Below are 20,588 nucleotides of genomic sequence, written 5' to 3' on the forward strand. Positions count from 1 at the left end.
AGTTAGTTAATCAAATTAACTAAAGTTAATATATATATATATATATATATATATATATATATATATATATATATATATATATATATATATATATATATATATATATATATATATATAATTCGAAATCAGTGGTCAGTATCATAACATAATATGGTATATGTAATACGGCAAAAGTGCTTTTGTAATAATCATATAAGCAAATGGAATTTTATTTAAATATATATTATTTTAAATATATTATTGTACAATAAATTTCACATTTTCAGTTTTGAGAATAATCATTTAAATAACATGGGACAATTATTATGGTATGGTATATAGTAAAAAAGTTAAACGCTATTATATGCTAAAAGTGGCCTTGGTTGAAACAAACAAACAAAAAACAACAATACTGGATCAAATGAACTAAAGCACTTAAAATCAGGGGCACTGATTTATTGATTTAAGTATAATGTATAATGTGGTAAAAGTGGTCTTGTAATAATTAAATAAGTAAGCGAGTATAGTATGTAGATAAATAAATGAACATACAAACGGACAAATAGAATGGACAAAAATGTATTTACTTCCAAAGCCAGGCACAATGGGAAATAACATTAGAGATGCTTTTACATTGTCTTCAGACTCAAAATCATCTAGTTTTATTTACTAGCTTACTGTTTACCTTTAAAGAAAGAAAAATAATCTAAAAGGGGGAAAGTTTTGCAAAAACCGAAGCAAGCAAAAGTGCAAAAGTTTCCATAGCCGTTTTCAGCATTTACGATTTCCTAGGGAATTTGCAAAAGACAGATCACCAGTGTCCCAGAATAGCGTCCTGCTGTCATCATGGCATTAAGGCAAAACAATGTGGATCCCACACATCATGACAAAAACACTTTTAAGCATTCCCATCTGAATGTGGCCGAGAAAATAACAGATTGTCAAGAGATCTTAGAGGGTCCTTGGGAAGATGGATGATCTGCCTGAGGAAACACAATCCACACACCACTGTCAGAAGAGAAGCCATCGCCGGCTGATCAAGTGTAGGAGCGAGCGGGTGAATTATAACCCTGTCCGACCTGATCGCCGCTGCCCTGGCTGTTCACATGTGCAGTTAGCGGACTGGACATCTGACAGAAGTTTGACCCGTAGGCTGTGGCTTAAAAAATCCTATGAAATAATGGCCTCAGTATTTAGACAAGAGTTCTAGAGAAAATCTAGAGCGGAAATAGACGATGCAAATTAGGTCTCTGAAATAGTTTCATTTACTGTAATAAGTTACTAGTAGTGGTAGACCGATATACTGACAAGGCCAATGAAGCAGACGATATTTGGGTATTTTGAGCTATTTTGGCTATTGTTGGCGAATCAACTTCCGTAACAATCTTGTTTTTAAACACAATATATGATTACTTCCTAATTTTAATCTTAATATGGTAAAATTGTATATATTGTATATGTATTATCTAAATATAATATAATATAATATAATATAATATAATATAATATAATATAATATAATATAATATAATATAATATAATATAATATAATATAATATAATATAATATAATATAGTATAATATATGTGCTACATTATATTTTAGTGAATTTATCTGACACCATGTCACAGTTGTAAGTCTGGACGTCCTGTAAAGAGCAGATTCAGAATGATCAAATTCTATGATCAAAATGATTACTCTTATGGAAATATAATATTTTGTAATACTTTGTAATAATCATTTAAATGTGATTAATTTTCAAACAATTTTTTATAAATCATGATCTCAGGAAACTGTTATGAGGTTTTAAAATCTGACTTTCTGTTACAAAGCATTTCATACATGTCCACTGTAGAGGACACAGGTTCTTAAGCATGTTTATCAAGCATTTTGGGAGACACAACAAGAAAAAAAATGAATTACATACCAATGTTCCTTTAAAAATTATATATTATGATGAAAATGTTGCCAACGATCATATTACTCCCATTATTACAATTCTTTTATATTACATGTTGCTCCAAGAATACATTATTATGCAAATTAGATAGTGTATCTAATAAAACCCATGTAAAAACCCATGTATGGCCACTTACCCAAACTGTGTATCAATTCATTACGTTATATCTTACATTGTTATGAAAGATATAATGGAATGAACTGACACACAGTTTTATCAAGTTGAGAATCATCTTTAAACAAAGTAAAATGTCAAAAAAATAAAAAAAAATAAATAAAAAAACTCCTGAAACCCCTAAATAATAATAAGAAAATCCCATTGTTTTTGCCTGTACATGTCATGACATACAGAGTCCTGGAGTCCACTTACAAAGACATAGCATAATATATGAATAAAATATATTTTTTCAAAACCATATGAAAAAAAAAAAAATATATATATATATAATATTTTGAAAAATTTTATTTTATTCATATATTATGCTATGTCTTTGTAATTGGACACCAGAACTCAGTTGTTTAAAAATAAAATGACGACTTTTTTCAAGGGACTTAATATATAATATAATATAATATAATATAATATAATATAATATAATATAATATAATATAATATAATATAATTAATATAATATAATATAACGTAACGTAACGTAACGTAACGTAATGTAATATAATATACCATAATATAATATAGTACAATATAATATAATAATTAATATAACAGAATTCAAGTCAAGTCAACTTTATTTATATAGCGCTTTTACAATGACGATCGTTTCAAGCAACCCAGGCTAGCTTCATGGTGTTAAACATATAGCGACAGTGTGGGCAGATATATAATAAAGTTGATACAGTTAATTTAGTAATTAATTTTATTTGGATATTTAGTTGACAATACAGTACCTTTCAAAAGTTTTGGGTCCAAAGATTTTTTTGTTTTTGAAAGAAGTCTCATATGTTCACCAAGGCTGCATTTATCTGATCTAAAAGAGTAAAAACAGTAATATTGTGAACGGTTATTACAATTTAATATAACACATTCTGTTGACTATAAGTAACATTGCACCTACATATCTACTAAATCTCAGAGAGTGTTTAGTAGAGTATTAGTAGACTTTAGGGTTAGAATAAGTTGAAATGTACTTGAGTAAATAAAATGTCTGTTAAGGGACCATCACAATAAAGAGTTATTAAGTCTGGTATTAAGTCTACTAATACTATAATGAGAGTAGGATGACATGTTGTTGAAAAGTTACTTATAGTTAGAATGTTCTGAAGGGACCTTCAAAATAAAGCCTATATACATTAAACCTATACTGGTTTATTACCTATATATTAAAGTGTCATTTATTCCTGTAAAGCAAAGCTGAAATTTTAGCATCATGCTGATTTGTTTCTCAAGAAACATTTTTATATTTCATATAAAATGTCATATTTATTATTATCAACATTAAAAACTATTGTTGCTTCTGCTTCATATTTTTTTTTCTGAAAACGTGATACATTTCCTTCCGAATCTTTTTAATGAAAACATTTAACAGAAATAATGACATTTTTTGGAACATTACAAAAAAAATATTTTCATTCATTTCATTCACGGATGAAAATGAGACGATAAAGTTGAAAAAAGTTTTGTATGATATAAAATATTATGAAGATCTACTGTCATTTTGTTCAACGAATAAAAACGAGACAAAAATGTTAGGGAAGGACGATTAGGGAAGAGATCCAGTCAGAAATGATGTCCTGTGTTATTGGTGCACACATCTGAAATGTAACGTGCGGGAAAACGCGATGCTGTTGAGCTTCTACAGGCTCACACAACAGCGCTTCAGATAGGTTCAGTCAATGAAAACCACACATTTATGACACATTTATTGTTTATGAACTAATGCTGATGAATAATGACAATGTTTCATGTAATAATTTGTTACATTTATATTGTAATTTCTCGGGTATCACTTTTAAAGCACTTTACATATATAAGGGGGAAATCTCCTCAACCACCACCAATGTGCAGCACCACCTGGATGACACGATGGCAGCCATATTACGGCAGAACGCCCACAACACACCGGCTGATTGGTGGAGAGGAGACAGAGTGATGAAGCCAATCAGGAGAGGGGGATTATTAGGAGGTAATGATGGACAGAGGGGCCAAAGGGCAAATTTGGCCAGGATGCTGGGGTTACACCCCTACTCTTTTTCCAAAGGACATCCTGGGATTTAGTATATCAACAGAGAGTCAGGACCTCTTAACGTCTCATCTGAAGGATGGTTTACTTCACGATGTTCATATAGTAATATGTTTTAGATGGTTGTAACAATGTATATTTTATCTCCCTCATCTGAACTTGAAAGAGAAGCTGGCAACTGCAATAGTAAGACGAAGACATGTATATTTCAAGCTTGTTTATAATTAAAAGTCACACATTTTATATACAGTCCCTGACAAAAGTCTTGTCGCTTGTGTACAAATTGACCTAAAGTGCCGCTGAAATATATTTCTAATCAAGATTTTTTTACAAGAAATGGCTCTTTTTAATCCCACCATCTTTTGTGATAATGTTTCAGTGAAAAACTAAACTTTCAAAAAGTATTCTAATATTCACAGCTTGGTAAAGCCCATTGAGTCAATTTTTGCAAAGACATAAGTGTTGTCACCTTGTCATATGAGCTTCACCTGTGACTAATAATGGATCAATTAGGTCTCAAGTGTGTATAAAAAGAACCCCAGTACACTAGACCTTCACATCAACTGCAACTAGACCTCTGCAAACATGCCTAAGATTCACCCAGAGACTAAAGTTTTGATTATCAAGAGGCTGAAGACCAGATCCACTGCTGATGTGGCAGACACCTTCAATGTGTCTCAGCGTCAAGTACAGAGGATAAAAAAAAGATTTGAAGAGACTGGAGACGTTTTTGACAAGCCCAGGTCAGGCAGACCCCCCAAGACAACTGCTCGAGAGGACCGTTTGTTGGCTCGAAAATCCAAGGCCAGCCCATTTTCCACTGCAGCAGAGCTCCACGAGACCTTGTCACCTAAAGTCCCTGTGTCAACCAGAACAGTTTGTCGGATTCTGTCTCGAAATGGCCTCCATGGTCGAATCAGTGCCCAGAAGCCAGCACTAAACAAAAGACAATTGAAAAACCGTGTGGCATTTGCCAAGGCCCACAGCCTGCTAAAAGGATGGACGCTGGAAAAGTGGCAGAAGGTAGATTTTTCAGATGAATCTTCTGTTGAATTACACCACAGTCGCCGCAAATATTGCAGGAGACCTACTGGTGCCCGAATGGATCCGAGATTCACCCAGAAAACAGTGAAGTTTGATGGTGGAAAAATCATGGTCTGGGGTTACACCCAGTATGGGGTGTGCGAGAGATCTGCAGGGTGGAAGGCAACATCAATAGTCTAAAATACCAAGAAATCTTAGCTACCTCTTATATTCCCAACCATAAATGAGGCCAAATTCTGCAGCAGGACGGTGCTCCATCGCATACTTCCATCTCCACATCAAAGTTCCTCAAGGCGAAGAAGATCAAGATGCTCCAGGATTGGCCAGCCCAGTCACCAGACATGAACATCATTGAGCATATGTGGGGTAGGATGAAAGAGGACACATGGAAGATGAAACCAAAGAATATTGATGAACTCTGCGAGGCATGCAAGACTGCTTTCTTAGCTATTCCTGATTACTTCATCAATAAATTGTATGAATCCTTGCTAAACCGCATGGATGCAGTCCTTCAAGCTCATGGAAGTCATACAAGATATTAAATTTGGATCTCACAGCACCACAACTTAATTTGCTGACATATTTTTGTATTTGCAGTAAATTTGTTCAATTTCTGTATAGGCGACAAAACTTTTGTCTTGCCAAAAATTGACCTTTCTTTCTTGATTAAATGATAAATATTTTTTCTATGAAAATTATTTATTTCAGTGCATTAAACATCATTTGGGAGGGTTTTAGCTTTTCATATGAGCTATTTCTAACACCAATTAATTAATTAAAAGTCAGGTTAATATCAGGTATTTCTAGAAAATAGATAAGCGACAAGACTTTTGTCAGGGACTGTATATATATATATATATATATATATATATATATATATATATATATATATATATATATATATATATATATATATATATATATATATATATAGGGGTGTCCCCGACTAAGGATTTACACATTCGAATCAGAATTTTCGAATCTCTCTATGGTCGACCGATAATCGAATCATCTATGTGTGTGTGTGTAAACCATAGACCGGAAAAAAATCAACGGTATAAACGGGTTGGGAAGGGCAGGACACTAGTCAGCAGGAGGCTAAGACTATTTTTATTTTACTTTACACACGGCACACAGCCACCACTTTTAATAAAGTGATCAAAACTAGGCTACACTACACATTCGTAAATTAACCGCTCTCTCATAACATTTAAAAGCCGCGATCCAAACACAGAACATCACACAAATATATAAAATAACATTTTGATAAATAAACCTAAAAAAAAATACCTGCCTAGAGAGGAAAAGAACACTTTGAGTGCGTTTATATGCACATTCTTAAGCCGATTGTGCCTAAAGGGGGTCGCACACCGGACTGAAGCTCAGCGCCGTGTCTCAGGTCTCTCACACCGGACTGAAGCTCAGCGCCGTGTCTCAGGTCTCTCACACCGGACTGAAGCTCAGCGCCGTGTCTCAGGTCTCTCACACCGGACTGAAGCTCAGCGCCGTGTCTCAGGTATCTCACACCGGACTGAAGCTCAGCGCCGTGTCTCAGGTATCTCACACCGGACTGAAGCTCAGCGCCGTGTCTCAGGTATCTCACACCGGACTGAAGCTCAGCGCCGTGTCTCAGGTCTCTCACACCGGACTGAAGCTCAGCGCCGTGTCTCAGGTCTCTCACACCGGACTGAAGCTCAGCGCCGTGTCTCAGGTCTCTCACACCGGACTGAAGCTCAGCGCCGTGTCTCAGGTCTCTCACACCGGACTGAAGCTCAGCGCCGTGTCTCAGGTCTCTCACACCGGACTGAAGCTCAGCGCCGTGTCTCAGGTCTCTCACACCGGACTGAAGCTCAGCGCCGTGTCTCAGGTCTCTCACACCGGACTGAAGCTCAGCGCCGTGTCTCAGGTCTCTCACACCGGACTGAAGCTCAGCGCCATGTCTCAGGTCTCTCACACCGGACTGAAGCTCAGCGCCGCGTCTCAGGTCTCTCACACCGGACTGAAGCTCAGCGCCGTGTCTCAGGTCTCTCACACCGGACTGAAGCTCAGCGCCGCGTCTCAGGTCTCTCACACCGGACTGAAGCTCAGCGCCGTGTCTCAGGTCTCTCACACCGGACTGAAGCTCAGCGTCGTGTCTCAGGTCTCTCACACCGGACTGAAGCTCAGCGCCGTGTCTCAGGTCTCTCACACCGGACTGAAGCTCAGCGTCGTGTCTCAGGTCTCTCACACCGGACTGAAGCTCAGCGCCGTGTCTCAGGTCTCTCACACCGGACTGAAGCTCAGCGCCGTGTCTGAGGTCTCTCACACCGGACTGAAGCTCAGCGCCGTGTCTGAGGTCTCTCACACCGGACTGAAGCTCAGCGCCGTGTCTCAGGTCTCTCACACCGGACTGAAGCTCAGCGCCGTGTCTGAGGTCTCTCACACCGGACTGAAGCTCAGCGCCGTGTCTCAGGTCTCTCACACCAGACTGATGCTCAGCGCCGTGTCTCAGGTCTCTCACACCGGACTGAAGCTCAGCGCCGTGTCTCAGGTCTCTCACACCGGACTGAAGCTCAGCGCCGTGTCTCAGGTCTCTCACACCGGACTGAAGCTCAGCGCTGTGTCTCAGGTCTCTCACACCGGACTGAAGCTCAGCGCCGTGTCTCAGGTCTCTCACACCGGACTGAAGCTCAGCGCCGTGTCTCAGGTCTCTCACACCGGACTGAAGCTCAGCGCCGTGTCTCAGGTCTCTCACACCGGACTGAAGCTCAGCGCCGTGTCTCAGGTCTCTCACACCGGACTGAAGCTCAGCGTCGTGTCTCAGGTCTCTCACACCGGACTGAAGCTCAGCGCCATGTCTCAGGTCTCTCACACCGGACTGAAGCTCAGCGCCGTGTCTCAGGTCTCTCACACCGGACTGAAGCTCAGCGCCGTGTCTCAGGTCTCTCACACCGGACTGAAGCTCAGCGGCGTGTCTCAGGTCTCTCACACCGGACTGAAGCTCAGCGCCGTGTCTCAGGTATCTCACACCGGACTGAAGCTCAGCGCCGTGTCTCAGGTATCTCACACCGGACTGAAGCTCAGCGCCGTGTCTCAGGTCTCTCACACCAGGCAGACTTGAACATTATAAACGCGCGAGCTCAATTTTGAATCGACTTCTGACAGAAGAGCTGCACGATGAGTGTATCTTGTAGCACAGGGTGAAATCAGTATGTACATTCACGATTTGATATACATTTAATCGCTGCGGACAGGCGTCGAATGCCGGCGTCGACCATGATATCAGTGGTCAAATCCGGTCCTGCAGTGGTCGAATCGATGCATCGAATCTTCGACTATTAGGGGTCACCCCTAATATATATATATATATATATATATATGGTGGAATTTATAAAATGGAAGAAAGGTTCATGGAGCTGTTGCAACAGTACTCCTGCCTGTACGATGTATCATCGAGGGACTACCACGACCGAATAATAAAGAAAAATGCTGGCAAACGATAGCGGAAGCCCTTCAGCAACCCAGTGAGTAACATTACTGGAATGTAAGCTTAATAGATGTTTTACAAATACGGGACCCACTTTATATTAGGTGGCCTTAACTACTATGTACTAACATTGTAATTAATTTGATACAATGCACTTATTGTGTACATACATTGTACTTACATTTAAAAAAATACCTGCATGTAATTACGTCTGTAATTAATTTCTGTAGTTACATTTGTAATTACACAGTTGGCACTTCCCTTACACCTAACCCTACCCTTAAACTTACCCATCCCACCATACCTGTCCTTCACTCTACCCATATCCCACCTCCCTGTACTTATTTTTTGATGTAAGTACATAGTACTTAAGGCCACCTCATATAAAGTGGGGCAGAAAATACGTTGTGGTGGAAGCTTTTACTACTGGCTAATAACTAAATATAAAAAGAACAATATTTTACCTCAAGTTCTCTTTGAAGGATTGACAGCCCATACTATCCTCTTACAGAAAGCCAGGAATGTCTCCTTTGTCTGGTTTTCTTTCTATGTTTGTGCTTTTCTAAACATAAAACAGCCAGCAGGCTACAAAACACGCTGCTTCAGACATTGTTTGTTTACGCTGTTGTTTCTGGAAGTCAATGACATCACGCGCGTCATGACAACAAGCGATGACTGGTCAAGTAGCAACGTGTAGTCTGACATGAGTCAAAATCGAAATTAAAAGTCAAAATTAAATTTAAGATTTAAAAAAAAAAAAAAAAAAAAAAAACTTTAGGAATCTGACAACTACGCTGATAACCCCATTACGTCTACATGCACCAGGTAAGGCGAGCAGATGGAAGAGCACAGGAAAACCAGACATGTGCTCTTAGCCACTAAATGAGCTAGTTAAAGAAGACAAGGGGGTGGCGGCAGGGCGAACAGGGCACTAGATAAAGCAGCACAGTGCCGTGTGGTTAAACCATAAAGCTCCTCTCTCGAGGACTTCATGAGTGGGGCAAAGTGGGAGGCCCAGAAGGATATGGTTCCTTATTCCCAAAAGGTTGTCCTGATAGCTAAAACATACCCATTAAAACACTCAGTAGGAACAAAGTTTTGGGGGAAACCGCAGGATTTCTTGGCCACATCCAGAACAGACTGGTGCTTGGTTTTAATTGAGACGGGACGTATAAAGTCTCATGGTAATACCCCCTTGTCCACGGTTCTTGCTTCAGACCTTTAATTACATCTTTCAGCTGTGGCCATTTATATCACTTGGCACAGTGAGAACAAAAGGATGTTATAAAGACTCCTGTGCATATGCCACAAAAGTTCACGTTCATATCACAGACATTTAAAGCATTTAATGACGCATCAATGTCTGATTTGGACTGATAAAGAATCGCTTCACCTCATCATTATCCCTTCATGAGACTGAAACGTTCCTGTTGACTCCATAATGACGTTTGCCGGGTCAAATCTCTTTAGATTCACTCGTAGTTTATTTGACATCACAATGGAAACTCAGATGAGATGTTAAGACTGGTGGAGGGATGAAACCCAGTCGGAGTTTCTGACAGGAGTTTGATCATCGTTTCTTGTTTTTATATGAAACACGAGTATCAAGACCACATTTTTCAGTGTCGTCTAAATATCAGGTGCTCCTGTGGTTCAAGACTACATTTACCATGATTAAACGGCTTGTTTAAAACAAACTTCTGTTCCACAATGGCTATAAGAATAAACTGCATCTCGGTGTTATTTAAGCGCACACTAAAGAAATTATACTGGAAATTAGTGCTGATCAGTATTTTCTTGGATGACTGCGCTTTATACAGAAAAAAAACTTTGTACAGAAAAACTCTATATGCTAACACTTTATTTTGATGTCCAGACATTCTACTAAATTAAGCAACTTTGCAACTGAATGTCAACTAACTCTACTCAAAGTATTAGTAGACTGCATGCTTAATATCTGCTAACACCTTATTTTGATGCTCCCCAACAGACATTCTACTGAAACTGATAAGTAACTTTGTATCTACATGTCAACTAATTCTACTAACCTGAACTCTGACACCTAACACTAACCAACACCTCTACTAACAGTCTACTAATAACTGCAAAGTTGCAAACTTACTTAGAAGGAGTGGAATGTCTAAAACTGGACCATCAAAACATATATATATATATATATATATATATATATATATATATATATATATATATATATATATATATATATATATATATATATATATATATATATATATATATCCCAGGATGTCCGTCGATAAAGAGTAGGGGTGTACAGGGTTCTTGCAGGTTTCAGTAAGTTAAATTTAAGGGTGCTTTCACATCTCTAGTTCGGTTCATTTGGTCCGAACCAAGGGCAAACAATTATACATTGTTGCATTTTTCAGATTTTTTGGTTCCTTTTCACACCACACTGATTGCTTTGGTCCGAACCAGTTGAAACGAACCAAAACGCAGGCACGTGACAACATCCACATCACTCATTGGCCATGGCGTATTTCCTAAACTGCTTTTCGATTGGTCAGAATTTACGTGTGGGAAAATTCCAACAGGAGAGGCAAAGCCAGCAAACTATAATAACACTATGGAGAGACGACTGCGCGGGCCAGTTTTGTCCATGGCCATAATCTACCACTGTGTGTATTTACCACAGTATGCAAACAAAACATTTCTATAATGAAGCGCGGATGCGACATGAAAACAACGTTCTAATGCACTGCAGACGGCGAGCGCACATCACTCGTCACTTCAAGAGGAGGCGTGCATTAATTATTAACTTGACTTGCTTCCATTTTCCGAAAATATTGCCAACGATCTATCAGGTAATAATATCATGCACACAATGTCAGCGCAGCTAACTACGGCAGCTGGTTCAGTCCAAAAATGATCAGTACTTTTGCAGTTGGTTCTGTTCGAGGTCGGATCACATTCTCACCACAAACAAACCGCTCCAGAGTTCGTTTGAAATCGTACCGAGACCATCTCTTCAAGGAGGTCTCGGTACGCTTGTTTGGTCCGCTTTTGGTGCGCACCCTAGTGCGATTGCTGCTTTCAGACCTGACCAAACGAACCGCACCAAAGAGGGAAACGAACTCTAGTACTATTCAACCGAACTAAATGAGGCAGGTGTGAAAGCACCCTAAGACCTTTTTAAGACCTTTTAAGACCATTATGAGTGAAATTTAAGACCAACACAACGCATTACTAAAAGCATTATAAATGATCTCAGAAACTTTCAAACATTCTATTTTTATTGATTCAGTTATAGAAACATTAAATAAACTCAGAAACTGATATCAAAATACTGAGTCCGATATTTTCGCATGCGGTTTTTCGTATTCCGAAAAATTCGTTACGCACAGAGATCTTGCACACTGAGTCCGATGCATATTAATGAATGCGTTACGGGGATAAAAACGCAAAACAAGACAAAGTTACGTCTAGTGAGGATAATTTGTTTGTCCTGAGGAGATGTGGAGAGACTCCTGTGATCGCGTAGAGTTTCCCCTCCTTATCAAGCGGGATCAAGACCGACCGATTAAAAGTGTCAGTTTGATGCTTTGCTAGCGATACTGGAGACACATATTAAAAAGAAGACCACTAATTTCCGTGAATCAATTGATCCCGAACACCTGGCAGTATGTCTATGGATCCGATCACACACACACACACACACACACACACACACACACACTGTCACGTACACACAAAGGAAGTGGTGCGAGGACTCAAGTGCAAGAAGAATAATATATTTATTTATAACAAATAAAACATAAATGCAAAACAAAACCCACGAGGGGGAAAACGTAACTAGAAAACACATAAACTGAAACTGAACACATACCACAAGGAAGTCACAGGGGAACGGAAGACGTAGACAGTACAAGGATACGACTCAGACTGACAAACACAAGGAGCTTATAAAGGGAAGAAATCAAGAGGGAACAGGTGGGAGAAATCAACACTAATTAGATAACAAGGGGGGAGGAATCAGACAATTACATGAGCTCATGCTCAGAATGACAAAACCCACATGTGCACACAAGACAGGACAGGCATGTGACACTACCCCCTCCTTAAGGAGCGGCTACCAGACGCTCCACTAGGGATGGGCGGGACAGACCAGGGCGGGACGGAAGGGACAGACCAGGGCGGGGCGGGAGGGACAGACCAGGGCGGCGCGGGAGGGACAGACCAGGGCGGCGCGGGAGGGACAGACCAGGGCGGCGCGGGAGGGACAGACCAGGGCGGCGCGGGAGGGACAGACCAGGGCGGCACGGGAGGGACAGACCAGGGCGGCACGGGAGGGACAGACCAGGGCGGCACGGGAGGGACAGACCAGGGCGGGACGGGAGGGACAGACCAGGGCGGGACGGGAGGGACAGACCAGGGCGGGACGGGAGGGACAGACCAGGGCGGGACGGGAGGGACAGACCAGGGTGGGACGGGAGGGACAGACCAGGGTGGGACGGGGGGAACAGGGGAAACAGACAAGGAAGGAACAGACAAGGGAGGGGTCAACAAGGGAAACATGAGGAAAACAAAAAGTTCAGGAGACCATGGTGACCCACAAAGTTCAGGCGCCCAGGGGGGCACGGTCAGAGAAGGACGCCGAGTCGGCGCGGTCAGGGCAGGACGCCTCAGCGGCGCACGGAGAGCAGGACGCCTCAGCGGCGCACGGAGAGCAGGACGCCTCAGCGGCGCACGGAGAGCAGGACGCCTCAGCGGCGCACGGAGAGCAGGATGCCTCAGCGGCGCGGGCAGAGCAGGGCGCCTCAGCGGCGCAGGACGCCTCAGTGGCGCAGGCAGAGCAGAACGTCTCAGTGGTGCGGGCTGAGCAGGATGCCTCAACGGCGCAGGCAGAGCAGGGCGCCTGGAAGGCGCGGTGAGAGCTGGACGTCTGGGAGGCGCGGTGAGAGCTGGACGCCTGGGAGGCGCGGTGAGAGCTGGACGCCTGGGAGGCGCGGTGAGAGCTGGACGCCTGGGAGGCGCGGTGAGAGCTGGACGCCTGGGAGGCGCGGTGAGAGCTGGACGCCTGGGAGGCGCGGTGAGAGCTGGACGCCTGGGAGGCGCGGTGAGAGCTGGACGCCTGGGAGGCATCTCCGGCCCAGCGGCGTCCACCGGAATACGATCCACTGGCACAGAGTCCACCGGAACTCTATCCACCGGCACAGGGACCACCGGTACAGGGACCTCTGGAACACGATCCATCGGAATAGAGACCACCGGAACATGATCCACCGGTACAGGGACCACCGGAACACAGTCCACCGGCATAGGGACCTCTGGAACACGATCCATCGGAATAGAGACCACCGGAACACGATCCACCGGTACAGGGATCACCGGAACACGATCCACCGGTATAGGGACCTCTGGAACACAATCCACCGGAATAGGGACCACCGGAACACAGTCCACCGGCTTTCCGACCCCCAAAGCTGAATCCTCTCCAATGGAGTTATCTGACAAGGTAGGCCTGCTCCTCCTCCTCCTTCTCCGTTTCCGGGTCATCGGAGGGCTGGGGCCTCCACTGACAGTAGATGGAAGGGAACCGTCAGTGGGCTGGGATTCTGCTAGCCGAGGATGTTCAGGCTCTCCAAGATGGTAAATATGATGGACAAAGTCCCAGAATCCCAGATGCCCCAGCTTTTCCATCTCCCCCGGGAGAGGCATGTCCAAACAGATGTTCAATACTTCCTTAATCTCTGCCTCAGTGTAAGTCATGTGATCAACCTTAATGAGGAGACTGCAGGCGAAGTCCCTCACGTCAGCCCCCTGCTGGCGGATGTAATTAAAGCTCACATATCTTGCAATTTGCAGGTAGTTGGAGGGAGATGGAAAAAGGAAGCTACCCATCTTCTGCTGAGTCCTCAAGGGTCGTATTCTTATGTCACGTACACACAAAGGAAGTGGTGCGAGGACTCAAGTGCAAGAAGAATAATATATTTATTTATAACAAATAAAACATAAATGCAAAACAAAACCCACGAGGGGGAAAACGTAACTAGAAAACACATAAACTGAAACTGAACACATACCACAAGGAAGTCACAGGGGAACGGAAGACGTAGACAGTACAAGGATACGACTCAGACTGACAAACACAAGGAGCTTATAAAGGGAAGAAATCAAGAGGGAACAGGTGGGAGAAATCAACACTAATTAGATAACAAGGGGGGAGGAATCAGACAATTACATGAGCTCATGCTCAGAATGACAAAACCCACATGTGCACACAAGACAGGACAGGCATGTGACACACACAGAGCTTTACAGAGACTTGATGTGCTATAATTATAGCTGTGATATAATAATATTATTTGTGGTATTTTTGCTAGAATAGCAAAATTTACGCACTTCCAAAAATAAATTCAACCTCACGTTATGTCAATCACGCTTGCACACTGCCTCCGAAACTTTCGTCCGTCAAAAAAAATTTTGGAACAGGTTCGATTTTCTGCGTTTTCGCATCCGTAAAAACGCATTTTGAGATGTTTTGACAACTCAGAGCCACCATACATATTATTCTAGCAAAAATGCTACAAATATTATTATATCACAGCTATAATTATAGCACATCAAGTCTCCCCTTACGAAAGGAAAATATATTTACCAATATATTTTCTTGAAATATATTTTAATATATGGAATAATATATTGATGGCATTATAAAATATATTATATATTCATGCAATATATTGGAAAATATACAAATGATGGCCGCTTTTAATATATTACAATATATTGGAAAATATAAATATTAAATCCCATAACGTTATATGTGAATATATTGCATGATATTTTCAAATATATTGCAATATATTTTTGTTTCGTAAGGGTCTGTAAAGCTCTGTCTGTCTGTGTGTATGTGTGTGATCGGATCCATAGACATACTGCCAGGTGTTCGGGATCAATTGATTCACAGAAATTAGTGGTCTTCTTTTAAATATGTCTCCAGTATCGCTAGCAAAGCATCAAACTGAGCCACTGAAACTGCAACTTTGAATCGGTCGATCTGGATAATCCTGCTTGATAGGGAAACTCTCCTCTCTACGCGATCACAGGAGTAACGTTAGATGAACCCATTATCTCCTCAGGACAAACAAATCATCCTCACTAGACGTCACTTTGTCTTGTTTTGCATTTTTTTCCGTAACACATTCATTAATAAGCATCGGACTCAGTGTGCAAGATCTCTGTGCGTGACGAGTTTTTCGGATCACGAATATGAAAAAACGCATGCGAAAATATCGGACTCAGTGTGCAAAGACCCATGTTCTTTGAAAACGCACGTAGACACAAGTGCAGACCAGACAAAACAACCAACCTATGATAGGGGCGGATCTACGGTTGGGCCTGAGATTGACAGCTGCCCACCCAGTCAGATCAAATACATCAGAATACATTACGCTTAACCCTATTAGAATGCGAGTGTTGGCGCCAGCATATTAAAGCGCTATTTGACCGTAAATCCTCAACATTTGGTGCGCTTAAAAAAAATCCTTGAAGACAAATAGCGCTTTTTGCCAAAATATGGATTATTACGGTAATTTCTTGCTTTCCGTTTGCCAATCGCAGCTTTCTGAAAAGCTGAAGGAAAAGTGTAAGGAGTAAAAATGCATGAAGCAGTCGGGTAAAGAAAACTAAAAGGTTTTGTTTCTGAACGGAAGTAAAAGTTTTAAGACTTTGGTAAATTAAATTTAAGACCTAGGATGAAAATCTGGGCGTTTTTAAGACTTTTTAAGGCCTTAAATGTAACTTTATGAATTTAAGACTTTTAAGACTTTTTAAGACCCCGCGGGAACCCTGGTGTAACCCCGGCATCCTGGCCAAATTTGCCCATTGGACTCTGTCCATCATGGCATCCTAATAATCCCCCTCTCCTAATTGGCTTAATCACTCTGTCTCCTCTCCACCAATCAGCTGGTGTGTGATGAGCATTCTGGTGCAATATGGCTGCCGTCGCATCATCCAAGTGGATGCTGCACATTGGTGGTGGTTGAGAAGATTCCTTCTATGTAAAGCGCTTTGAGTGCCTAGAAAAGCGCTATATAAATGTAATGAATTATTATTATTAGGGCCGGGACTTTAACGCGATAATTAAGATTAATTAATTACGTGACTTTAACGCGTTAATTAATTACGGAAAAAATAAAAATAAATTTAACCACACTTATTTTTGCACCGCGGAACGTTTTTCAATGAATGAGTTTCGACGGACCGATTATACTGGAACACCAACTAGCACTCACTCCGGAGTCACGACAACAACAAACCATGGGTGCGTCTCAATCAGCTCCCTAGTTCAGTTGTCAGGGCACTGATCAGGGAGTCAGCCCATTGACTTTTGTCCTAATCATTACCCTGATTAGTGAACTAGGGAGCTGATTGAGACGCAGGGCATGAGTGAACATGAACGAAGAAGCTGATGAGACTGCTTTGCTTGGCCCCGTGGATGGGAAATTTTGTTTTAAAAAACGAAAGAATGGAAGCGTCGTCAAGAGCATGGTTGTGTGCAAGATATACAACAAGGAATTTGGGTATCACCGCAGCACACCGAGCCTCAGATATCACAAATATGCTTTTGCTAAACTTAATGGCAAACATTGCGCTGGTCTGCTGGACTGAAATAAATAAACAATATTTTGTTGATTAAGCTTATGTATTCAGTCATTATTCAATGGTATACTATAAATACATGTGAAAAATCACTTCTCATTGTTCTCAGGTCAAATATTTATATGCAATTAAAATGCGATTAATTTCGATGAATTAATTACAAAGCCTCTAATTAACTAGATTAATTTTTTTAATCGAGTCCCGGCCCTAATTATTATTATTATTGATGGCAAAATAGGCTACAGAATATAAAGTTTAAAGGTGCCCTAGAATATTTTTTTAAATATTTTAATTAAATTAAACAAAAAAAAAATAACCTTGCCATGATACTTCTCATACCCTTGCCAGAGACAAAAAATGTCAACAGTCATGGTTGATGTTAATTATAATCGGATACCACAACAATTTAATTTAAAATCGTTAGTTTGCTCGTCCCATTTCAAGCAAGCTTCGCCCAGCGTCTTAAACTGAAGAAAGGGGCAATTACAAATGTATTCATGCAAGCAGTAAGTAGTGATTTATCCACTTATTGACTGTTTAAACAATTTCTGATTAAACTGAAAGATTCTAAGAGAGGCAGCATTGTCTAGATAACGCAAGATGCTAGTACTGTAACAATAGGAAACACCAAGTAGCATGTATAACCAAAACACTGGATAGTATACTGTTTTTGGTTTTGTCGGTGGAAAGAAGAGCGTTCATGCTTGCAGTTGCCAGATTTCAGTAATTTAAATCCCCCAATCAGAGCTTTTCTGTGAAAAGAACACGTATACTATCTGGTGTTTTATCTAAACATTTGCAATCTGGCAACCATATGCAAGCGAGCTCTCTCTCACGCGTGCGAATGATCTGAAAACACCAATGAACAAGTAGGCTGCTGTGGCAAGGGGGGCGTGGTTCAGCGAGGTCTGCAGCGGGAGAGAGGGCCGCGGGACGAGCGGTAAGTGAGTGGGTTGGACGCAGATTAATAACACCTGTCTCTTGTTCCAGTAATGAGCACGGAGACGGGATAAAACACCAGCGGAACCAGAGACCAGGGAGAGAGAGAGTTCGGACGGTTGATGCCAAACCCCCACAGAGACTGAGTTACCGGAAGCCGGAAGTGCCGACCCGGAAGTGATCGCTATTGTTTTGAGTTTGAAAGAATCTCCACACTACGGAGTGTGCCTTGAATATTTGAGAGAATAAATAAAGAGCATCAACCGTCTAGCCGACCCCCGTGTCCTCTTCCTTCCTCATCCTATCGAACTTTGCTACAGCTGCATTTTAGCAGTCTCCATTTGAGATGTTCTGTTTAAAGTGTCATTCAGTCGGTCTGTGTTTACGAGCCGCTTCACTAAACAACTGAACTGCTGTGTGCTGCTGATATAAGCCAATCAGAGCAGAGCTCAACATTAATATTCATGACTCTTCCAAATAAGGCAAAAACAGAGCAATACATCCTAGGGACAATTTCTAGGGTTGTAAATGGACCTGTAAAACTGTATCTGGACAATTGTTACCCTTAAATAAGCCACATACCCTCTATGTAGATACCAGAGAACAATTTAACATATTGTTTCAACTCTTTCTAGGGTACCTTTAAGTACGGGTTTTCAATTATATAGCAAAAAACCGAACTGAAAACCATAGTTAAAAACCAAGGTATGTATTGAACTGTGGACCAACTCTATTTTTGCATAGATTTCAGCTATTGAGTGTAACACAGTGACTCCTATACTAGCTACTTTAACGAGTTGAATTTTATATAATATATATTTTTCAATTGTAGACTTTAAAAAGTCTTCGGAAAATAATATACCAAGTGCAATGTAAGTGTTGTCAAAAATATAGATTTTTCGATACAATAAAATATCTGAAAAGCTTCCAAAACTCTTTGCCCGCAGAATTTATACACAATACCATCTGTGCTTTCTCGCTCTCTCATCTCTCAGACAGTGAGTTGACACACAAACCTGCCTCCACGCACTCACTCGTTTCATTTCCTATGGATGATAATTGTTGGTGTTATAGGGCTTGAATTTTGTCATGGAATTGTGCGTATTGTGCATAATTTTACTATTTTCTGCAGACTTCTGTGCTCACACCCAAAGTACATGCACATAAAGCCAAGTTTATTGGCTATATAAGATAGTATAATGAATTTTTTTGTCAGGTCTTAAAGTGACAGCAGCCTAATAAACTGGCAGCCAAATTATGAGATGATAACATATCTATAAGGCCTTTTCCCCCATGGTATCGATGTCAAAATTATGGAAAATGATTCAAAAGTGAAAATGAGTGGCTGGCAACTTTGGAAAACCACTAGCTATTGTGGCTGGTAAGCAAAAAAAGTAAAGTCCTGTATATAATATATAATTAGGTTTTAGTTAGACATAAAAAGCACATACTGTCCATGTACTGTTTATGAATAATGTATTTATTTATTTATTTACTTTTGGACTAAGCATGTAAATGTTTAGGTTTTGACGTCACTACCAGATAATAATTTGTTTATTTCAAAATCTAATTTCCAGTTTATTGATTTGCATTTAAAACTTATTTGTATAATAAACTGATTTTTAGAGCTATTGTATTGTTGTAAAACACACTAAGAAACTAAATGTGCACGATACAGTGCTAATTGAACTGCAGGTGGTCTGTGAGTCAGGGTTTTAGTTAGTTTGGCCAGTCTTTATAATAAAAAAGAATGAACCATTTCTCCTCTTTCTCTGACCTCACGATAATCCCCCTGAATTTCAGTGTCATCCACCCTCACTGACGTGCCGAGCTCTGGGTGTTCAGGCCATCGCACAATTTGGCGGCTTTCGCCTCCTACTCACCTCCAGCCGTTCCTGCTTGACTTCATCCACCTCCTCTTCCTCCACCAGAGACAAGAATTCCCCTGTCTGGTCGATGGAGCCCAGGAAGTCCTGAGCCAGGCGCTGCCTCTTGTTGCTGCTGTATTTGTCTGTAAAAGGACAGAAACAGGCACATTTGCTGACTCTCCATCCAGCACACATCTGCAGGCCAGCTGGTCTTGTTTACACCTGACTCAAGATACAGCGGCCCACTTGCACTTGAGTCATCTCAGCTCAGAAGCATGCCAGACCTCTGAAGGGCCAAAGCTTTCTTTTATCTCTCTTAAAAATATAGGTAACAAAATCTGCTATAGAACAACAGTATATACTTAGTACTAGAGGTGGGCATAGATAACTAAAAAAAAAATCTAGACTAATCTAGATTCATTTTGAAATGAATCTAGATTCATCTAGATTAAAATGGCTCATCTGAATTCTGCTGAAGGCTTTCAGAATGTGTGT

At 41.0% G+C, this 20,588-nt stretch overlaps 1 protein-coding gene across 5 annotated transcripts in view; it reads right to left on the reverse strand.

Annotated features, from left to right (window-relative positions):
* Nucleotides 1-20,588, reverse strand: part of supt3h (SPT3 homolog, SAGA and STAGA complex component) — a 180,297-nt gene that overhangs the window by 30,379 nt on the left and 129,330 nt on the right. For all 5 annotated transcript variants that reach the window (XM_067456036.1, XM_067456035.1, XM_067456039.1 and 2 more), the window contains one exon: nucleotides 20,109-20,236. In XM_067456036.1, coding sequence (XP_067312137.1) covers nucleotides 20,109-20,236 — 128 coding nt within the window. The remainder of the gene's footprint in view (nucleotides 1-20,108; nucleotides 20,237-20,588) is intronic.

The sequence above is a fragment of the Pseudorasbora parva genome, chromosome 10 (genome assembly GCF_024679245.1).
Source record: "Pseudorasbora parva isolate DD20220531a chromosome 10, ASM2467924v1, whole genome shotgun sequence".
NCBI lineage: Eukaryota > Metazoa > Chordata > Actinopteri > Cypriniformes > Gobionidae > Pseudorasbora > Pseudorasbora parva.